Genomic DNA, 23,723 nt, shown 5'->3' on the forward strand with positions numbered 1-23,723 from the left:
GGAACAATCATGAGAAGGGAAATATCACTAAAATACAATGAATGCACACTACGCTAATTGATATAATCCATGTTTTTATTTCTATTCCAAATTGGGAACAGAAACATTCCACTGCAAAGGGACACTGACAAACACAATAAACCCACTTACACAACGTAGCCTTTTCATGCCCCTTAACAACCCCACCAGCTTTTACTCTGGGTTTCCTTTCTGCCAGTTGGTTCACAGGAAGCATTTGTACCTGCGCTTAAGACACTGCTGCTACAGGTGTGACCGTTTTATCATCATTAATGATTTGCCTTGCATAGAATTGCTTCTGTCTTTGGTCACCGGTATGATAAGGAAACGAGGACCTTTGATAGGAGTAGGGCTGAATCATCCATGTGTGATGATTGTTTGCTCAGTTCTGCTTCCCCAGCCACCATGGATTTAAAGGTATCTGTGCCCAGCTGACGGACTGTTGCAGCAATAAGCCAAACACCAGAACAGGACATTAGAGGGCAGCAAGCACACTTACTGCTGCCTGGCTTTATCCAGAGCCAAGGGAAAGGTAAAAACCTCTGTCCCAACACTCAGGGGCAAAAGGTTTCTGTGCCCATTTCCAAATAGTTCCAAATTTCCTGGTTTTGAATGACTGCAGTGTGCAAGAAGCAGATTTAGGAATATACTGCACCCCAGCTGAACCCTGTGAAGAGTGCAAGGTTAATTGAACCAACCTGGAGAATTTCTACAGCACAAGAACGTAAATGTTCAGGTCACTCAGACAGTAACTTGTGAAATCCAGGGCACCATAATCTCATGTGAAAGGATTTTTATTTAGGAAAGCGTGATTAAGTCCCCTTGCAATATACACAGACAACCCCTACTCCAGCTGTACCAGGCAGGAATGCAATGCTACAGTTCACACAAACAAGATGGAGAATGATGTTCTGGTCATTGGTTATCTCAAGTGGATTTTTTTTTATTCAGAATGACACCTGAGGAAAGGCTGTCTGGCACTGAAAGTTATAATTAAGGCTTTTTACATGTTTTAATAAAATGGAATATTGAAACTACCAACATTGCTTACCACAAAATTTAAATACACCACCAGCTTCTTTAACAGTTGAAAAGAAAGTTTGAAGGCCATTTTTATAAGCCTTGACAGATGTCAAGAAATAGACACTGAACTTCCTTTTCATGCTCAAAGTAGTGATTTATGACAGAATATATTAGGAAATCTCATATTTTCACGGTTCTCTTAACTACTGCAGAGCCCTTTACTTCTCCAGTTGCCTATCAGCATTATAACAAATAACACTACTTAAAGTTTAAAGGCTGAGGACTAGTAAAGTCATGCACATAAAAAGAGAGTAAAATGAGTAGGTTCAAGTTTTCCGTTACTCATTTGTAAGAGTGGAAGAGAAACTCTGCAATATGTGCTTTTATTTCACTTATCCATTTTGTGACCTCAGGAAAAAAAACAGCTAGAGGAACAGGTAGTGAAGAAAAGGGTTAGAGTACTTGTTTCTCAAAAAACAAAAACAAAAATCCCCAAACCTACAAAATATCACTACCAAAAAAAAAAAAAAAATAGTGCCAGACCATTACAGTCCTATCAAAAGCTGAGAAACATCAGTTTTGCAGCTACGCTGGTTTAAGGATGCAAACAAGGCATCATTCGTAAGCAAAAGATGCAGTCCCTTATTTGCCTGGGTGCTACAGCTGGACAATGCATACAGGCACACAAAGACAGTTATACTAAAAAGAGAATAGGTACTAAAATTCAGTGTCTGGCTGCGTGGTCTCCAGCTTTTACGTGGTCTAGCACATAAAAACACCTCAAACTGAAAATACGTATTATGGACCTTAACGTGCAATGAGAACAACAAATTGCACCTTACATGCTTCTTCCACCATTAAGAGGTGGAAATGCTCCTCAGAAGAGGGCATTTAGTGACAACAGCAGTACATGATAAAGCATTTATACTTCGAGTAAGAAAACTAGTCAAACACACTGGTAACCCTGCTCAAGAGCCTGAGCTGGAAGCTTAAGCTCTGCTCTGTCTTCTGCAAAGACACTCAGCTACTTCACAGCTAAAGCCTGAACACAGGCAGTTCACAACGAAGTACTTCACGTGAGAATTTCAGTAAGAGGGCAACTGGGGGATGGAACAAGGCCTCGAGCAAATCACTGGGATTTTTATGGGCAGTAAGTCTAATCCAATATCAAACCAGAGAAAGCTCTCTGATCAAAAGCTAGCAACCTGCCCTATGAAGGAAGCTGCTGTGAACCACAGACTGTGAGACTATCAAGAGACACTTCTCAGCTCTGAGAGACTCTAAGTGGGCTCCTGGCACTCTCGTGAACTCAGTAAGTCACCATTCTTAAACATAAGCAGTGCAACTACATGTATTTAATATATTCCACATTAAAAGCATTCACAGCTAGTTATGTTTGACCTTAGGGGCTGCTAGGTTCACAGACCAAATATCCCTCATACTTCTATTCTCTCTCAATACTATCCTGGAAAAACATGAGTTTTCCCATTATTCTGTATGTTTCTAGACTTAAAACAGATACCTGCCAGGATTTATTTGTTAAAGGGAAAGCAAGATCAGATGCATTTTCCTCCATCTCCATTTAAAATTGTCTTTATTTCAGTCATTTTAAGCAGAAACCTCTCACAGCAGTTGGGATAAGCAGGCTGTTAAACCATTACACTGTTACATTCAATTGCAGAGATACATCTCACTTCATACAAGTATAAGCAAAGGTGTGTTTGTGGTGAGGTTTTTTAAGGAGCAGTTTTTATATGTCTCAGTGTGCCAAGTACATTGATCTGCACTCTTTGCATCAGGAGGCCAACTAGGGACACAGTACATCTTGCCTGTGGAACACAGGGGGAATTAAACCATTGTGTCATGACAAACCTTACCTGACAGAAAAGCACATTCAACTTGCTTGAGGAATCCAACTGTTCACCTATACTCAGTATTGTCATGGGTGGGGGTCCTTAATTGCACAAAGGTACAGAGCACTACTTCTTGGATTACTTAAAACTTAACTGAGCACTACCCTCATATCTTGACTCTTAAAATATCTGAGGCACAAGTATGTGTGTGTACTTGTTTTATTCATAATTTGTCTTGGGATACCAAATATATTTCTACTTCAGGTGATTCAACAGACTTGTTGACCTCATTTCAAAACATCCACTGATCCATTTTTCATTCAATGGCAATATCGAATGTTAAAAGGAACATAAAAACAAACATGCACACAATTGTACAGTTTTCATAAATGTCTATTTCATTATTTGTGGGTAGCGCATTAAACAGTTAAATACATTTAAATAATGTTTAAGTGACTGCACTAATGCAGAATTTTAACTAGATGGGTAACCAATTTAACTAGAAACCAGCTAACAAGTAACTGTCTAAATACTTCAAATACAGCTCTTGTTCTAGGTCATCCTTCTTGGAAAAAAAAAGCCTGCTGGTCACATTGGAAATACATTTTAAGGCCAAATTCTTCTGATATCCCTTCTCTGCAGCAGTTTCTTCACCTTTTTAAGCCTCCAATTCCAGGCCAAGACCAAGTTTATGGCCACCAGCATTGATGCTCTTTCCATCTATCAGGGCAGACAGTGTAAGCTTCACACCTGTAAGATTTTTAAGCAGCACGTTTACAACACACACAGTAGCTTTTATGCAACCCAACCTCCGTCACTACAAATCCCAGTTGTAGCTCTTTTTCTATTTCATTACTTTTTTTATATTTACCCACGAAATCCACTGAAAGTTAGTCATGTGAACCAAGCTAGATGCTTTTTGTAAACACTGTGTTATGAAGTGGATATACAAAGCCTCTAATTGCTAAATACACAAGAGCTCTCCTTTCCTCCATTAAGGTGTGCAAAGGAGGAGGAAAATTGTGGACAGACAGACACAAGGTCAGAACGAGTTACGTTCTGGAGGGTTTTTTTACTAAATACGAAGAGCAGGAAGTGTGTTTTTTCAACAATTAATTGTTCTTTCAAGACCTGCTATCATTCAGTGTTGTATGATTAGAGAAAACAATGCCAAAAACGAAAACTTGCTTTGCCTAGCCTAAAACTAAGCTGTCAAACACAATACAGTCCACTCCTGTACAAATCAATGAGGAATATAATGCATTAATACCATTAGATAAAATGGAGTTTGTCTTAGATAAAGATTCGATGTGCAACATAAGCTACTGTAAAACATCTACTTTGCCTTCAAGACAAAATTATTCTCAAGAAGGAAAATAGTCGCATATAAACACATAGATCAATTTTTCTTTGTGATGCATTAAAGATATATATGTGATATAATTCATGTGATAACTCTTACCTGGCCTCAGCGTCTGGGTGTAACCCACTCCAACTAGACTAGAATTGTTCACTTTTGCCTATTAAAAAAAACAAGACAAAAGCAATTGAAAGGTAACTAATTAGTTCTTTGTTATCATTTAGAAACTAGAATAACTATGGCAACACTGCCATTATCAGCTTAACCAAATTTTACCTGTTCTTTCAATACCTCTCTGCTTCCTGAATTCTCTCCTTCAAGTATATGCCCTTGTCCCTGTACTTGCAGCTGAAGCAGTAACATATTTAAGAACAGGGAGAACTGTTACTGGAATGTGGTTTTGCAGGTGAACTTCCCCATTTCTACCTTTTCAGAAGGCCACAGGCATTTACCACCAGTCTCCCAAAACATGCCACTTCAGAAGAAACATCCATGTTCGTATTATTACAAAAGAGTTAGCATTACAAGTCCAATCATCCAAGCAGCAAAAATTTTCTTATTTCTACATATCATAAACAATATGTGAAAACTTATTTATCTCACTTTGCATCACTTCCACAACAGGATGATTCCAATGATCCAGGTTCAATCCTAACTTTGTAATGTACAGAAAACTGTTGGGCTTATAACCTTTTTAATCACTACTGCAAGGAGTTCTTACCATGAGAATGCACCAGAGCTCCCCAAAAACTGGTTTTAAAGAAATTCTGTAAACTTACAGAACTAGACATGAAGGGTGGATTTTTTTCCCCATTGTGTTTTTCTTTTAATAAACTCTCTAGAGTAGACCCAGCATTTGACAGTCAGGTTCTGAGAGACTCTGCAGACATTACAGAATTTAAATACTGCTGGTTTTATTATAACTGCCAGGATGGTTAAGAGTAATTCCTACAAGTGTTCACAATCTTTTTTTGTACTAATAGCACACAGGTTTGCAGACACTGAAAAAACACTGTACTCAGCACAACCCTTCAGGTTACAGCCACACTCACCGAGATAGAAGCAGTGGAATCCAACTTGTATTTAGCTGCAATGCCAAAGCGAGTGCTGTTGCTGCCTGCTGTCCAAGCCAGGTTTACAGCAGTTTCAAGATGGTCACTCACTTTTTGGTAGATTGACCCACCAAATTCAGAACCATCATTGCTGCACAAATTAAGAAAAAAGTTAAGTTTCCTATATTAACATACCCTCCCCCTTTTTTTTTCCCCTTCTTTTAACTACTTCAAATTTTTATTTAAATTAGAATTTCAAAAGTTTGAGTTGTTTCTCATTTTTTGGCAAGAGAAGGGGAGATTTATTTTGCCCTAAAGCCTTTGTTAAATTGCAATAATTCATGGAAATAAAGAGGTATTTCAGAGTGCTACTTTGTATTACTTGCAATTCTCACGCTACTGTTGAATAAAGTCCTTGAACAAAATTCCAGATTGCATCCTTATGAAACTGATGGGTAAAAGTTAGTTAGAAAATGGCCATTATGAATTCATGACTACTGAATACATATGAAAATCCTAAAACGACTTTTTAAAAAAAATCTGTCACAATGTTTTACATTAGTAAATTGAAATGGAATTCTTACATGCCAGACTACATAGTATTTTGTAGTTTTCTCCCATACTCCTCAATTTCCATGAATTTGGACAGACACAATCCCCATCCTTCCCCTCCAAATGCACAAACTTCTACCTAAATGCACTAGAACTCCACCAGTTTTTATTAACCTAGATTGAAAACACTGTTTTTCAGCAGGTTTTTCCGAGCTTGCTCCAAAGCACATAAGATCTAAAGGCAGCAAGTCTGAAATTTCATAAACAAGATGTCTTACACTTGTTTAGCTACACTGTTTTATACACTCCTCATTCCTGACAGTCAAGAAGATGAACGTACTCAAAAAGTCCGAAAACAAACCTCTAGTCTTGCCCTAGAAGCTACTGTTTACCTGCTTAAATAGTGCAACACTAATTACTACTTCTAACAAATCCGCTGTCCTTAAATTGTAGTCTGATACAATTAATTCAATGTAATAGGAGATCTGGAAAAAGCATTATGATCAGTTCTGCATAACTGAACTAATGAACCTTCAATTGGCATATACTTCAATATTATGTGAGCTGTATCCTGCTGCAAGTCACAGGTGTTTACTGTTTTGAAGAGAAATACAAAGTATCTTTTACATTTATTTAGTTTCCTATTGAAAAATGCACTCTATTTAATTGCCTTGTAAGCACCTGTTGATATTTCAAGCATTTGTATTTTCACTAGAAGGAAAGGCAAAGAAATCCTGCTTCTATAAATCTGGACAAAATTTTCAGTACTTACACATTAGTGTGCAGCTGGAAGTCTCCAGTCTTGTAACCCACAGAGAAATTATTTCTTGTCAATTTTGATTTGGCACTATCAAAAGTCATCTGATAACCAGCAAGCCAGCCTTCATAACCAAGGACAGCTGAACCGTGGATTGCAGGTCCAGCAAAATCAAAGTCAACATCACAACCCAGGTTTACGCATTCACGTTTGTAAGCTGACTTAATTTTACCACTTTTCTTTCTGAAACAGAGAAACAGTTATCTTAAGACAAGGTGTACATGATCTTCCTCAATGAACTGCAAAATTCAAGCCATGTGACTCTACACAATGTATCTAAATGCCACGCACACCCAGCCCCTAGGCAGGGCAGAAGTACAGGCAGCCCATCCAAAGCACAAGGGGGTACTGCAAACAGGCATTTTCAGATAAAGGCAGTAGCAGCTGAATGCTTCCTGCAATCTTCCAAGTACTCTATCCCAGACAATAAGTGAAGTGGGCTGTTGTGAAATGTACAATACTAACCCCACAGTGATGTGATGAGAGCAGAATAAATAAAATTAATAGCACAATCCTTTAGCATTGGGATTTGCTAATTTGGATCAATAGCAAACCATACAAACAGCTCTGTCAATACCACAGACCAGCTGTTACTGCCCTAAGTAAGGTAAAAAGGTTAACAATTCTTACCCTGTATTTGGTGAGAAAGTTGTATCAAATGTCAACTTCAGGCCTTTGGCAATCTAATTGAAGGGGGAGAAGAGAAGATAAAGCTATAAATTCTGTTCTGTTAGATAGGTAAAACAAATAAATACTTTTCTAATCTATTACCTGATCTTCAATTGCAATTTCTGTTCCCAGAGTGTTATCTGTGTTCCATTTTTCTGTGAAAGTCAGCCCATACTCAGCCCACTTGTATTTGGTCTCCAAGCTCCCATTCACTTTTCCAGTGTCTGTGTTCGATGAACCAGATGTTGTGAATTCCTAAAAGGGACAGAAGATACATGTGATTCTGAAAGCATTATACAGTGTTTTCTGCAGCAAACACTAAGATCTTGTTATTCTATACAAGTTTAAAATCAGTAGACAACTTGCAGAGGGAGAAGGGAGACCGGCATGGCCAAGAAGAACTTCCCTAGTCCCCATCTCAACTGCAGTGTTCCTGCCAATATTACGGACTGTACAGGGTTGCAACCTAACTCCAAAGCAAGACAGTAGTCATCATAAGTATACTCCTTAAAAGCAGAAACAAGTTCTTTTAATGTAAGGCTAAGTTTGATACTCCCAAAGAGCAAATTAAAAATGAAACCAAAAGCCAAGAACACTAAAAGGCACATAATGCAACTCCAGTAAAATTCTTGAAGGATCACATACGTATTTTTTTTCCATTTTTCTTGTCAACCATCCCCAAAGATAAATTACGGACAACTGTAAAATGTCATAGAATGGCATCATTTTTCAAATTGGGAGTGGGTGGTTTGGTTTTTTGTTTGGTTTGGATTTTTGATTGATTTTTAAAGAGTTATTAGTCTAACCAACACACCAGCCTTTCATGCCAGCCACAGGCACACATGTATTTACTGACATCTATAAAATTCCCTGGCACTTTGGTTTCATGACACACAGGGGTAACATTCATGTCTGAATAGTGAGCTCAGGGAACAGTCTGGTTTTATGGTACGGTATGGACTTACCTGGAATTCTTCAAAGGACTTAGAAGTTACCAATATCACTCACATCTCTTTATTAAAGGATTTAGTCCCTGATGTTTCTCACTATTTGGATTCTCACAAAGAACAAAATGAATAGTTCCTATGTACCACTATTCAGAAACTAAAGGCAATACATAGCAGAAGTGGAAGCCAGGTTTTACAATACATGTTAAAGAATTCTTTCCATTGAAATATTACTGCCCCTATGACTTAAAAAGCTGATTATTTCAACTTTCTAAAACATATAAATAAAAATTTTGATCTGTCTTCCTCCATGCACAACATTATTTTCAAATAAACTTCTCACACTCACCTCCCCCAGAACGAAAAACAAATTTAAAATTACAAGTCCTTAAGCACTCTGACAGTCCAAGACCAGAGAGCACAGAGCAAATGTGCATGAGACTGTTCTTTAATGCTGGCTGATCAAACTTAACCATGTCCAAGATATTTATTTGTGTTATGTTAGTGGACCCCTAAGCTATCCACATAGTTGCACAATTCTAGTAAGGTCTGTTTCTTGGCAAGGGGCAGGGACTACACAAATACCTTCAGGTTTAACTTCTTGCTTTGTGCTGCTCCTACTACACAGGTCTGTGTGACTGACACTATTGTGGCAGTAGCTTCAGGAGCAGCAAATTATTACCTCTTATCTCTGCTTTAAAACGTCTGCAGTACATTCACGCCAGCAGTTTGTCCTCCTGGGAAGAATGGCTTATAACTGATATGGGATTCACATTAGGGCTTAGGTTTTTCAGAGAGTTTTTCAAGTGTAACCAGAATTCTTGAAAAGCACAAGCTAGAACACCACCACCTACATCTATAACAGGGCTCTTGAAAATTGTGCTTCAGTTGGGATACAGACCTCTGGAAAAAGCAGAGCATATAATCCAGGAATCTTTTTTCTAACAGCAAGTTACACTGCTAAAGCTCCAGTTATAGGGGAAAATAAAAAATCTACTTTTATATCTTGCAAAGTCTGCTCTAGAAATTATAAAAGTTACAGGGGGCACTGCTTGCATGACAAAGACATCCTGCATGGAACACTACTGCAACACTTTAATACCCAGCGAAGGCAAAGATTCAACATGCTAATTCAATGCCAATTACTTCATACAAGCATCAAGATGGCAGAAATTTCCACCAAATACAAACAACATCACAAGGCACTATAATCAGTATATTAAAATACCATAAAAATATGTCAGCTATTTGTTCACCTTCAGACTTAAGAACAGGGACAACAAACAAACCCTTTTATCTTACCAAGATTACTAAACAGTGCAATACCCCTGCTACATTCAGATCTTCAGGGGCTTCTGAAATTATTTTACACCAGAAGTTTATCATTCATAAAATCTATAAAATACTTAACAGCATCTGCAGAGCATCCCTTCTAACTAAATATCAGAACATATCCAGAAAGAAAACATAATGAATAAAAGTTATTTAAACTCACCACTCCGCTTGCAGATTTTGTTTTCACATCCAGTTTCACCAACCCAAAACCTTAACAAATAAAAGTCAAAGTTACACGATTAGGCCTTAACTAAGGCCCTGCACATTTTTCAAGAAGCTGATCTTCCAAGCAGTCTCAGCAGTGTGCCACATATATACATATAAATAAACAACTATAGGCTGACTTCAGCAACATGGAAATTTTAGATACTGCAGCAGGTAAAGGAAGCTACTCCAAAGCAAGCCAGGAGTTCTGTTCAATCATCACCACACAGAAAGTGGGGAGTAGCCTCTCAGTTGTGCACTGTACATTTAACTACCAAATGATGGCTTCCAAGAGTAAATTTAGTGACAGAGGAAATACATAATTTTCCACTCCTGGAATGCCGTTGCTTACATTTCCTCTCAGCACCAAGACAAAATATCTCAAAGTAAAAGTCTACAAAAGTGAAGTCACCGGGTAATACACAACCATTGGAACTGTAATATAAGTAGGTTTTATGGGAGTGTCAATTCACATTGTTATCCCTAGAGTTGAGCAACACTCTTGGTGAAAAAGCCCCCACATGCATTCCCAAAGACCAGAAAGAAACAGCACTGTAACAAAGAATAATTTAACTATGCAACTGTCTGGTATTAAATAATTTCAAGATGTAGAAGGATTCTTTATCCCAATAGCCTTTCCTCTTTCTATTCCAAAAAAGGCTATAACATTACACTGGTGTATAACCCTTTCTACATCAACAAATGTTGTGGCACAGACAGACCGGTAAACAAAGAGTACTCCTAAGTTAAACTACTCTTGCTGCTTACATGCTTGCATACTTGTACACCTCTGACATTTACGTGGCTAGAGCAGTAAAATTTAACAGACTTCACATCAAAACAGCCCACAAAAAGCCTCCAACAATGTTAATTGACTGCAATGATATAAAAACAGCACACCCTCTCCCTTCTCAGAAATACGGGCATTTAAGCATTCAATTTTACATACAATTTTAAAAAGGCAATTCATTGTTGCACCTCAAGCACTGTATGTTAAAAAAGGTACTATTCTTACCATATCCTTTATTGAAGATATCTCTGGCAGATTTGCCAAGGTCTACGTATGACGGAGGAATCGCCATTGGAGCTGAAAGGTAAAAAGCTAATTAATAGTGAACCTTTTTCCACTGCACACAAAAAAATGCTACCACAACTCTTTCAAGATACTCTTTAAGGCAGTTTCATCTATATGAAGGCAGTTAATGGATATAATGGCTCACACAATTACGGTGTTCTGTGAAACACCTACATGTTTTCAGCAAAGGTCACTGTGAACAGGGGATGTTTTCTCAGAAGAGGCATTACAAGACCACCCAGTTCTTAATTTTTCAAGTCCATTTCTCCATGCACCTTTAATTACTAGAAATAAACTAATACCTTACATTTCCAGAGTTGGCACAGTTACCACCAAAAACCCGGAAACTGTACATCTGAAAAACTATAATGCAGACAGTTAATTCTCTGAAGTTCTACAAAGTCAAATTTGACACATGCCTATGAAAATTACCTGAAAATCCTACAAGACTTATTTATGAAACTGTAAAAAGAAGGCATATCTCTTCTGCAACATCATTTTCACCCCACATTTTATGTGGCAGACATGCCATTATTATTTATATTTATTATACAGAAACATATATAAAAATGTTTAAATTAAAAAAGAACATCTATTGCCATTAACTAGCAATCAATCTGTTGAAGTTTTTCCTCCCTATAGCATGCAAGAGTTTAAATCTGGGAGGTTTTCTTGTTTGTTTAAAACATACAAGTAGGAGGAGTGCTAGGTCCGTGAGAAACGCTCTCTTTTGAGAAAAGCTCTCTTTAGAGTCCCTTTCTCTGACAGGGAGCCTCCGGCAATGTGGCTGTTCGAGAATCTATCGCTCAAGGCGAGCTATGCCCCGGCCCGGGCAATGGAAGACACTAAGCTAAGGTCTCACCCCGGCCTGTATCGCTCTCCTCCCTGCGAAGATACACTATCTGCACCTTTCTTCGGGGACTGTGTTCCCATGATTTCAACAGCAAAAGGCCACTGCTACAGAGGCCCTGTATTTTAAAGCTGCGAAATACAGAAAACGGCATATTAATAACTCTCCCCATGCTGTGAAAGGAGGGAGAAGGGCCGAGGGAACAATGCAGCTAACTAGATAGGGCCATGAAAAGGCCAAACACAAGCAAACAAAAATCTTATCTACTCAAACTGATTGGTCATATTTGTTTAGCAGAGAAAGTCAGGTTAAGATAATTGACTGTTTATCTTGCTCTCTGTGGTGGGGTTTTAGGGGGTTTGGGGGTTTTTTTGAAGTAAATGAAGAAGTATCTTCAGAACCTGAAAAATAACAAGGGCAGTATTCTCACACATTAACTTCCAAAAGTGATTACTTGATTTTTATATAGTACTTTTAACCAATATTTAAATTTCCATCATCTGGCTATAGGACTGCTTATCTTCTGCAAATCTACACAAGATCCTAAAGTGTACTCATTAATACAGGATCAAGGCAAGCCCTTTTTTCCCCTTCTCAAAACCATTTCTTCCCATCTTTTCACAGCCTTATCTATATCAAGGAAAACTTTCCCGGGACATCCAATTTAGAAAAAAAAAATGCCTTCAGGGCACCACACCATTAGGCAGACTATTGTTAAAGCATAGCATCCACATTAAAAAAACCCAAACCCTAATTACACCTGCTNTATACAGACTAATTGTATTAATTGCTACTATTAAAAAAAAAAAAAAAAACAAAACCAAAAAACACCAAACTATTTCCACAATCAGTAGAAAGGCACAAGACTGCTCCTTAACTTTCTACAATTCATAAGGCAGTTTTCCAGAGTACCGTACTCCATCTCCCTACTGCCAGAAGAGGACAACTTCATCCTCCTCTGAGCCACCAACATTAACACTCACTTTCACACACGCACACACAAAAACAAACAAACAAAACCACCCAAACAAAAAACTTCCTTCAGTAAAGACATCTAAACTCTACAACCAGGTCACTACACCAAGACATCTATCTATCTTGCTCAAGAACTTAAAACAAGTCTGTTTTTCCAGGGAGTTAAATGTTAAATTTAAAAAAGACACAAAAATTACTTAGAGCATGTGAAGTTTAAAAAGGTTCAAGTTTATAGAACAGATCCTAATCCCAGTGACAAGCCATTAAATGGTTCCTATTATTTATTCAATAAAATGAAGCAGATGATTGACCAAATTAGAAGGGAGTGTGGGAACACTGCTCTAGCCCTTCTACATTTCTGCTGTACAGCAACTGTACAATTCTTTAGCAGTTTAAAATATTTTAAAGAAGGTCTAGTTATACGTTTCCTTTAATAAACGGATCTCACTTCTAACCAGCATCTTCAAAAGAATAATTATTTTTAGTTTTAAAATTTTATATTAGCATTCAGCATAGACATGATTTTAGAGTGCAAATAAATGAGCTTTTCCCTTTTGTTTTAATGTTTCCAATCTGACTAAATAACCATCACAGACAAGAGATTTATGCTAAGCAGAAATGTCCTGAGAAGTTAACAAACTTGTATCCATGTCAAAATTCAAAGGATTATTACAGTAAAGAGGATGCTGCCGTTTTATCAGGCCTAGTTAAGCATTCTTCCCACTGCAAGGAAACTAGCCAGTATTTGTCAGACATTCTAGCCTACACATGCAAGTTTTGTAATAAAAAGTTAGTACAACTGTCATGCTGCTGCTCAAATTCTATACTAACAGGGACAGACAAGGACAAAAGAGGAAACCAAAAGTTCATTTTGAATATACTAAATCCTTGATAAACCAGTGTCACCATCAGAATACTCATTAAATGAAAACAGGGCCATTAAAAAAAAAAAAATCAATCCCTTGTCTTCCAATGTTAGCTAGGTTTGCAAATTCTTATAATCAAAAATAAATTTCAATCCAATTTTGAAGAGTCTTTCACTTAAAAACAACTAATTAGAAGGGACTAAAATATAAGTACCATTTAGCAACTGGAGGTTTGTTGTAAAAATAACTAAGAAATAATTGACTCGAATTACTGAATATATTTGAAACAAGTGAGAGCTCCACCCTAACCTTTGTTTCAGGCCACGGGAAGGAAAAAGAAAAAGTTTAAATAATCTGTTACTCAAGAGCCACAATCATGCTTTCTTCTCCCATAAAAAGAAAAAAGAATGACCCCAAGAAAAGAAAAATGTATTAACGTTATCGGAATTATTAGATCACCGTTTTCCTTCAAGGTAGTATCCCACACCCTATAATTAAGGAATGCCACAGACTTCTATTAAGATTTCTAACAATTTTAATATCTCAGGATATTGAAGATCAGACCAGAAACCAGATCAGGTTATTAACAAAAAAAAAGGGGGACTCATGTAATTTTAAAAAGCAGCAATAACTATGCCCAAATTATCCCAGTATCCCAGTAAACAGCAACAGAAAAAATGAGATTACTTAAAGCAAAATTTGTTAAAATACATTGGACACACTCTGACCTTCTGGCTTACAGGGATACTACATATAGCTTAAAAAAGAGAAAATCCATCTCCTTCCCCTTGCATTAACTGTCTCCCTACCTCAGCTGGGAAGTGGACACGCAAGCCCAACCCTGGCCAGGCCAGTGCACAGACTAAGAGGAGAACGCCTGGAAATGCACTACAGGCTCAGCACCGCAGGCAGGGGCAGTAACGCAGCGCCTCCCCAGGGGAAGGGAGCGCAGGGCAGAGCGGGGGTGCGGCAGCAGGGCCGGCCCGATCGCGGCCCCAGGCCCGGCGCCAGGCGCGCCCGCCCCGCCGCAAGGTGAACCCGCTCCGCGCGGCCATCTTGGGCATCCCGGCCCGACCTCCGCCCGCCGCGCTCACGCACCGGGCCCGGCCCCGGGAACACGGGGGCAGCGACCGCCCAGAGCCCCCCGCCCGCCCCGCCCGCGGCACCCGCCGGCGCCGGGGACGCGCCCTCGGCCCCGCCAACACCGGCCCGCGCGGCCCCAGCCCCGCTCGCCGCCTGGCGAGCCCCACCCGCCCTCCCCTGCCCCGCGTGGCCAGTGTCGGCCCGAGCCGGCACCTGCGTGTGTCGGGCGGGTGGCGGAGCGGGGCCGGTGCGGGGTCGGGCCGTGCGGAGACCGCGCTGCTGCAGCCGCGGGCACTGGAGGGCGAAGTGAAGGAGACACCGATCCGCCCGCCCGCCGCGCCGCCCGCAGGACCCCGGCGCGCCGGGGCCGCCCTTGCCGCCGCCTGCTCCGCCAGCCGCGCCCGCCGCCGCCCGCGCGGCCGGAGCGGCCCCCGCCCGGGGCGCGGGAACGGGCGGCACCGGGCGGGGACGCGGCACCGGGACACGGGCCGGGCAGGGGCGCCCCGGGCACGCAGGCACTCAGCGGGGCAGCCCCGGAGGCGGAGGGGGCCTGGCGGGAAGGGGCGGGGCGAGGAGGGGCGGGGCGAGAGGGGCCGGGAGAGCCCCCGGCACCGCCCCGCGCCGGCCGCGGCGAAGGATCCTTTCTCCTTGCGGCGGCCAAGGGAGTGTGGGCAGCTGCAGGCGGCTCTCGGCTGCACAAACAGGAGGGTCCGTGCCTAGAGCTTGCCCCCTTCCCAGGAAAGTACCCGTCACCCTTCCAGAGGCTGCCCGTCGCTCACACCGGCTCGGGAGGCCCTTCACCCGAGCCAGCCGCCGACACCGCTCCGCAGCCCGTGGCGTTTGTGCAGGAGGCGCTTGCCAGGGGCGGCCCTCGCTCCTCGCAGCCCGCGGAGCCCTTTCTCAGAGCCCTTCCCTCCCCGCAGGGATCCGCGGCGCACGCGGAGGTGACACGGTGCCCAGCATCGCTCTGCAGGGATGCTCGCCGTGCCTCTCCCACTGGAATTGAACACTTGGTTACACCAACATGCGCTGCTGTTGCTACCGCGAGCCCACAGACGTCCCCCGACACCTGACAGGTCGGCTGTGCCATCGCTGGGCTGGCAGCTGTGCTCCATATAACCAGGTTTGCTGCCTCTTGCAGACAAGCTACCACAGACTTTCCAACTGCCTAAACTTCATTTTTACCTTCCAGTCACCTTCCACCAGGAGATGCCAATGTCTCCACGACAGAAGACAGTGTATCTCAGGCCAAGAGAAGCAATATCCCTCGGAAAGCTTTCCTAGATAGTGCTGACCATAAATCAGACCTGCTGGAGAAAACAGTCCCACGACTATTGTGCAGTAGTCCCTGCACGGCTCTGCAGTAGGAATCACTGAGTCACCAGCGCAGACCATTGCTAGGCCAAGGAACTGCAGTTCTAAAATTCATAGCTGTGCCCTGCTTGTTTGGATTATGACATGGTCAAAATTACTCAAAGTAAAAATAATTAACAAATACAAGCTATATTTGCATTATATGAAAAACACACATTAACATCCAACACCATTTATTTTTCAGACCACATGGTACAACAGTCATTTTCCAGGTTATTGAGAAGAGAGCGGATTAACAGCAATGCCCAACATAATGCCAGCCATCACCTACTAGTTATATTGAAAGATAAACAACTGATTTTTTTTTTCTGGTGCAAGTCAAATGCTTTCACATCAGAAAGCCCAACAGGTTTCTGTTATGTTTCATTTCGATATTTTTAAATAAGACAGCTTGGCATTCCAAAGATGGATATGTATTGATGAATCAAGAAGGAAAGCCACATGCTGAGAAAATGAATAGCAGTAGGAGAAGAAAACTAGTGTATCTTATTGTGCATGGAAACATACACTAGGAATAAACAGATCTGATTAAGTAAAAATAGATAATGGCATAAGTATTTAAAGACATGCATTTATTATTCATACTAATAGTATACATCCATTCTGAATAAAGGTTCAGTTACTTGCAGGAGATATCAGTTTTCTGCCTCTTTTTTCCTTAAAAGATTAATATTGTAGTCATTGTTTGGCTTTATTTTTAGCAATCCAGGAAAGGAATTACTGCCCCACCCTGAGCAAAAAAAAAGCAGTGAATCATTTACTTTGTGAGACAAGGCAGAGACATAATCTGTGACAAATAACACCACATAAACTCCTCTGCATTACTGTTCCAGGCTTCTGTAGCAACAGCCTCTGTGTACCAGTGTTTTTCACTCTCGTCCCATCCCTCACTCGTACAACTATGCCTTATTTCTCTCAGCATGTCTGCTAAAGCTCAGAGCACAAAAAAGGCACATCTTCAGGCCTCCAATAGCAAGACATCTAAATTATGCTGTCCTTTTCTCTTAGGGCTCTCCTCGCAGCATTCAGTGCACACACCTCCTGTGCAGGTGCACTCACTCTAAAGGGGCTGATTTTCCTTTGGAACTAAGCAGCTCTTGGTTTTTGTGCCAGTTTCAGTCGAACGATTACCACTTGGTATGAATACGGCCATGTGTTTACATAACTGACATCAGAGTCAAGTGTTTTACTGGTGCCACCTGAAAAAAAAACGGATCACTACAAAAGTTTACTGCCATTTGAACACAAACGCTGCTTATCATTACTGAAGTAATGTATGTGGCCAACAAAAAGAGAGCAAGTGGCTACAGTATATATCAGTGTCCATCAAACAGTTTTGATAAGTTATCTTCACTTCTAACATGAGCCTGAAGTCAGTGTCTGCTCTCTCTCCTCCAGATGCAGATCTTGAAGATTCAGTGGAGAAAAAAATCATACAAGAGGTCTGAAAATGAACAACTAAGTAAATTACGACTCATTCTGAAACAAGGTGACTTAAGGGATATAGCAGAGATAATGAAAGTGTAACCAGCAGGGAAAGCGTGGAAAATAGTTGAAGCTAACAGGAAACAAGTTCAGAACAAAGGGATTTTTTCCACTAAAGGAGTGCCATCCAGTGGAATTACCTGGCAAAAGAGGCTAAATGTTTATATGGGTGCCAGGGGAAACTAGACAGTGGAAGAAAAATCCAGCAAGGATTACTAATTACCAGTGCATTCAACTATTACCTATGGCTGTATAGCCTCTTTGGAGTCAGAAAACCCCGGAGCTGCAAATGGAGTTATCCTGTTCTTACACCCTTTCTTTTAGGCATACATTGCCTAAATTATTCTGTAATTAATCATCTCAGAGGCAGGAATATTAGGATATCTGCACATTTCATTTCATACCTTACAGCTGCCCTTATGCAAACCAGGCATCTGGAAAGCCCCAAGAGGACAACCAGAAGAGGCCCATACTGCCAGGATCCTTTAGACTGACAGACAGACTTTGAATTTTTTTCCCAAGCAGTTTTAAGTAGCCTTCTTTCAGTTTAGCTTAAACTATTAGGTGGAAGTTTAACTTAAACCAGATTCTAAGATACACTTCCACACAGAATGTAACGCATTTAAATAATCTGATAGAGGTAATGCTTTAGCTCAGAGGAAAACCAACTAATATTAACCTATGACTTTAGAGCTGAGAAGGCACATAGAAAACAAATTTGAGAAAGTCAACAAGGGAACCAGCTTATTTGCAGTCCCTACTAAGGCTGATGGAGACACAGAGCATCTTACAACTACACAGCTAGTGAAAGCTGATTGTCCATAGCTCCACAGATAAAGCAAACTAGAAGTCCAATGCTTCTTGTTATGGCCTGTGGAGATACTGTGCATTCCTCTAGTACATGTTCAATGCTAAAGCACTCTATTGCCAAATAAATAAGAAGAGGGACATGAAGAAGGTTCTGTTAAAGAGCAAGGAGAAACTGAAATAAAAACAACCGCCATGCAGAAAAGCCTGTACTTATTCATTCTTCTGGATTTTTCTTTGGTTGATAATAATTATTTTCCTTCATTTTTTTCTTTTTGCTGCAGTTTTCATTGGCTTTGGATATTTGGAGGGGTTTTGTTGGTTTTTTGGGGGGTTGGTTTGTTTGTTTTGTTTGTTTGTTTCTTTGTTTTATCTTCAAGGAATAAGAAACTTTTTAGCAAATCTACCTGATAGATTTAAAAACCATCAGATGTCTTGATACCCTGAAATAAGTTAATTGATAGGATTCATTCCTTGCAGGAGATAACTCCTAGAAAGGGAGGGGCAATCATGCAATCAAATGCTGACCCATAAAAAACCCACAAACTCACTGAGAAATTCAAAGATATGCACCCAGTGTTCCAAATCACTTGCACAGAACCATAGGTTTGAGTGATTGGTGCAACAATTCTCACCTAGAATAAATATGAGAACAACTACTCACTTCTGCTGTGTTGTTGACATTTCTGCTCATGATGCAGACTGTAGCAGTTACTTGTGTCAAATGGATGCCTGGGTCTTCATTTTAGAGGTTACAAATTTTTCAATTGTCTCAAATTTTCATAAGAAGTTGATTGAGGATTACATGTCTCAGGATATTCAGTGCATTTTACACCAAAGAAATTACACTGCAGAGCAACAGGCCTCCAAGACGTTATTCTCCTACCTGAAAAGAATTTGGTTGCCTCCATGAAACTGCTTCTCTCATTGTAAAGCTTAACCCAGTGAGGGACAGCAGTGCATAAGATGTTGAGTGATGTTTTTGTGGCCCTGTTTCTCATTGAAGGCACTCCAGGGTTAGGCCTAAATGCTGTAAATAACACCTTGGTGGGAACAACGCAAAGCTGAGCCGTGGAGGAGGAACATGGAGAGGGCTGTGCCCAAGACATTGTAAGTTATGTACTATGTTCAGAAAGAAATGCTAACAGGGGGCATGGAGAGGGGGAACGGACAACAGCTTGCCCCCAAGCAAATCCCTCCCAGAGAAAAAAAATGTGCTACCCCGGCTTCATGACCTTTCACATTATTTATAGGGTGTCCTTATTGTGCTGAGAATATTCTGATGCTGGTCTTTACTGTAAACTGCTCTGGATGCACAGCTCTAAACCTGAGAGCATCTCTACAGTAACAGCACGTTGTTAGCCATTTGATTTTTGAGGGACTAAGTCTTCTTCTTCAACAAATAAAACTCTTAAAAATATTTGCTGTCATACCAACCTGCACTTCAATTACTCCCAGAAAGTAAGTCCTTAAGGTCGCCTCTCTTTCTAGGTGTAGCAGGCTTACCAAACAAAGCAAGTGATGGCGGGCCATTTGCAACAGCCAAGCTGGAGGGGTTTCAGGCGGCTGTAACCTGAGCTCCTGTCCCGAATGGCTCAGACTTTGAGGAAGCTTCAGCCGGGGCCAGGCTGGCTGACTTCTGACCAGAGAGCTTGTCTTGGCTCCTGAAGGCCCAGTGCCACTGTCCCCTCTGGGTGGATAAGGTAGGCTGACTTGGGGTAGGGCCACGCTGTGGAACACGGGTCTTTAAACAAGGGGAAAGCAGCAGATTTCTAGAAGCAGATGTGCTGGGGGAAGGATGGTGGTGCTGAGTGGCAGGACGAGGCTGAGCTGGTCAGTGTGTCCTACGCATGCTGTGACATCTTGTCTGGTTCTGGGTGCCCCTTTTGGCCGCAGGGTGCGATGCCAGTGAGCCCTGAGCGAGCTGGGGACCAGCCATCACCCGCCCTTAAAGAGTGTGGGGTGTCCCCAGTTTTAACTCACAGGCACACAGGAATGAAGTGTGAAGTGCAGGGTGAACACGCCCGCTCTGTCCTGCAGCCCCAGCAGTCCCGGCACTTCGCTGAGCCATTAGTTCCCTGGCTGGTGCCTTTCGGGAGCACCGGCAGCAGAGGGTAGGCTTTCCCGGCCGGCTGAGCACCGCCGGGCCGAGCTGTGGGAGGGAAACCGAACTGGGCATGGTGAGAGAGCCTAGACTTAGAAAAAGAGAAGGACAGAGAGGGCAGTGCAGTTTCTTGTCACCGTCTTTCTAAAACGAAAGTGACAGGTTGTATTACAGAGTGCTCCTGCACCGCCTGGCAACATATCCCATGGGGAGACAGACAACACAGATGGAGTTGACCTAAACCCAATTGATCTGTGACCAGTTAGAGTTTCACCGGAGCAATCTGACACACCTGGTTATCTGGGAGGGGAGGCTTATTTTGATAGGACAAACCTATTATATAATAATACTACTATAAAATAAAATACCTACAAGAAGTGATTTATCTACAGATCTATTTTGACAGCTCTCATGCTAACAAATATAAAAGTAGGGAATTAATTACTTTTTCCACCTGCATGATTTCCTTGGAAAACTGCATAGGCCACACCCTCACATGGCATGTGCAGAGTGAGCAACCTTTGCCAATATATGTGAATCATCCAGTCCTTTAAGGATTGCATTTTCAACTGAATATAAGATATTAGAGAAAAAACCAAACCAAAACAAAACCAAAACAAAAAGCAAAAAAAACAAACCCCAAACAACCCTGTGGGGTAATCTCCTCTCTATGGTGGATTTTTCCTCTTTCACGGGAATTTGACTGTATATATATATATATAATCATGTTCTAGTTAGCTGCCAGGTTCTCAGTGCAGGCCTCACTGCAGCAGAGCTGATGATAGCAATTCTCAGAATTAGATCTGCCTAATCACCAGGAGTAAAATACCTTATTTTAGTAATACCTTATTTCATTGATTGATTTTTTTTTTTTTGCTCATATTGGAGGTTCTAGTCCAGAAATTTGTCTCAACCTGAACATTTTTGCAAAAGTTTTGATTAAAATGTTCAGTGCTTTATAAGGGAAAGATGCTGTTCATCCAATTGAAATAGTTCTTACAATGATTTAATTGAGACAGCTTGGTGCATTTCACGTTAAAACAGGTATTTCAGACATCACATGAAAGGACTGCCATTTTGCTGTCTAGTAAAACTCACTCACTCAATCCATAAACTTTAGGAGGATCTTCCATGGTATGAGTTGGCAGTTGATTTCTACAAAGGGTGTACTGATGGAGCGAGCATCCTTAATCTCTGCATTTAATGTAATTGGCCTAAGCCACTTCCCAGGAGCAACTGTGCATATTTCATGCCACAGCTGAAAAAGTGGAATGAGATTTCTTAAAATTTTAACCCCATATTGTAAACTTGACTGTGGTTCTGAGAAGAACAGAAAGTCCTTACAGGTAACCATTCAGGAGCTTAAGAACACTAAATGCCTCCTGTGCTCAGGAGCAAAGAACAGAAAAGGGTATAAAAACAAAAGGCAAGACAGACAGAAACACAAGTAAGTACTAACACAAGGGGATAATGAACTGTGACAGGAATAAGGGCAAAGGTGTCTTCTAACAAGAATGAAGAAATTGGAGCTTTATTGCAGGTTTGCCTGCAACAATTAATTTCATTTCTCCTTAAGACTCTTTGTCCTTCTGCAAAAAGGGAGTAATGATATTGACCTCTTTTGTACAGCCCAGCACAAAGTGAACATTGAAAAAAATTGTCCTGCTTTCAAACCCTTACATAATTACAACTTTTATTTTTTAGTGTCACATTGAAAAACTTGCCTACCCAGGTACAAAACTAACAGAGCAAGTAATAGAAAGACAGATAAGATATTGCTTAAAAATCTACACTGACAAAATCCTCCCCATTCAAAGATGACAAGATAGGTACAATAAATGTGGCCTGTCACAGCCTAAAGAGGCCATACTAATTGCATACAAACAAACCACTGGGAGAAATCATGCACCACTCTAAAACAAAACTAAATATCTTCTTAGCCATCCCCTTTCTGTTTGGAGGGCATGTCTAGGCATGTCTAGGCATGCCCTGAGAACATATTCACCACATTTTTAGAATTCAGGCATTTAAAAAATGTCTCCTACACTATGGTTTGGAGAGACTTTTTTCTGACACTGCTGCCTATTTGTTTTAAAAAGTATTCCTTCCCAGTGTTTAAAACACAGATGCTGAGCAATTTCTAGAATAATGAAAGTATGATAAATTTTAGATCACCAAAGAGTCCAAGCATAGCAGAGGATGGGCATACAGATGTGCTACTTTATTAGAGCCACAAACAGCTCCATCTCTCTGAGCTGGGAGTAGAGAGAAACCACGATGTTCCTGAGGTGTTAAACTAACATAGATAGTCTGGACATTCATAAAATATGCCACATAAAGGCTTATCCTTGGATCCTGTCACTGTCCCTCCTCGTTTTCCCCACAGATCCTATTCTAGCAAAACAATACATAAAGCAAGTACTATATGAAAGGTTTTTACCAAAATAGAGGACCCATCTTTTATACCCGATGCTTCGGTTTAAATATGCACATGACTACTTTGAGTTAGATATTCACAAACATGAAGTGAAAATTGAAATTTATTCAGCCTATACTTCATATAGGCTTTTCCTAAGCAGTCCCCCCAAAAAAGCAATTTTATAGTATAAGTGGCTATGATCAGTGAGCATAAAGCTTAGTACATGTTTAAATTTTAAAGGGGCAAATTTTCCAAATTTGTATTTTAATGGAGTAACAGGAATAAGTACTTTTTATATGTGTATCTGTATATAAAGGTGTTTTCAAAACTGGCCTAGACAGCATGCATCAACCTAGGAAAAATATAAAGTACTATTCTAATGACAACTATATTATTGTCTATGGGGCCTGCAAGGCAAATGAACATTAACTTTGTTTCAAGAAGTTATCCTGCATTGGCCAGATATATCAAATGTTCGACAAAACTAAATAGAAGTAGTTATTGCTAAAAACCACTGGCTTTCAGATACGGTGTGCTGCAGAGACTTGAAAAGCCTTTGCTGGGGAAAATGGATGGTGTGTGTTTGCAGATGGGCTCACAGGTGCAGGTTGTGTGTGTCACTCAGTTCACCAGTATCAGGCACAACTGGAACCAAAGATGGATCTTTAGGACAAAGATCTGCAAGTAACGACCCACAAAATACAGATTTCTAAAAAATAATGTCACTGAGGGCTCTCAACCAACCAGACCTCTCACTCGATGAGTATTCACAGCAGGACATGGGCCAGTGATTCAATTAACCCACCCACAGATTAAGGAAGTAATAAACATGAAGAGGCTAGCTAGGATATACAG

The 23,723-nt window shown here is 40.8% G+C and overlaps 1 protein-coding gene across 2 annotated transcripts; it reads right to left on the reverse strand.

Moving 5' to 3' along the window:
- Window positions 1–798: 798 nt before the first annotated feature.
- Window positions 799–15,033, reverse strand: VDAC2 (voltage dependent anion channel 2). Of its 2 annotated transcripts, none has more exons than XM_017807014.1 (9): window positions 14,893–15,033; window positions 10,846–10,917; window positions 9,787–9,836; window positions 7,447–7,599; window positions 7,306–7,358; window positions 6,631–6,858; window positions 5,307–5,457; window positions 4,357–4,414; window positions 799–3,644 (listed from the first exon to the last, which is right to left on the reverse strand). In XM_017807014.1, exons 2-9 carry the CDS (start codon window positions 10,910–10,912, stop codon window positions 3,553–3,555), a joined length of 852 nt encoding a protein of 283 aa, XP_017662503.1. In that variant the 5' UTR covers window positions 10,913–10,917; window positions 14,893–15,033; the 3' UTR covers window positions 799–3,552. The 2 variants fall into 2 exon arrangements, with proteins under 2 accessions (XP_017662503.1, XP_017662504.1); XM_017807015.1 differs by lacking the exon at window positions 14,893–15,033 and adding an exon at window positions 11,208–11,226.
- Window positions 15,034–23,723: the final 8,690 nt, after the last annotated feature.

This window comes from Lepidothrix coronata, unplaced genomic scaffold (assembly GCF_001604755.1).
Source record: "Lepidothrix coronata isolate B3197 unplaced genomic scaffold, Lepidothrix_coronata-1.0 Scaffold17, whole genome shotgun sequence".
NCBI lineage: Eukaryota > Metazoa > Chordata > Aves > Passeriformes > Pipridae > Lepidothrix > Lepidothrix coronata.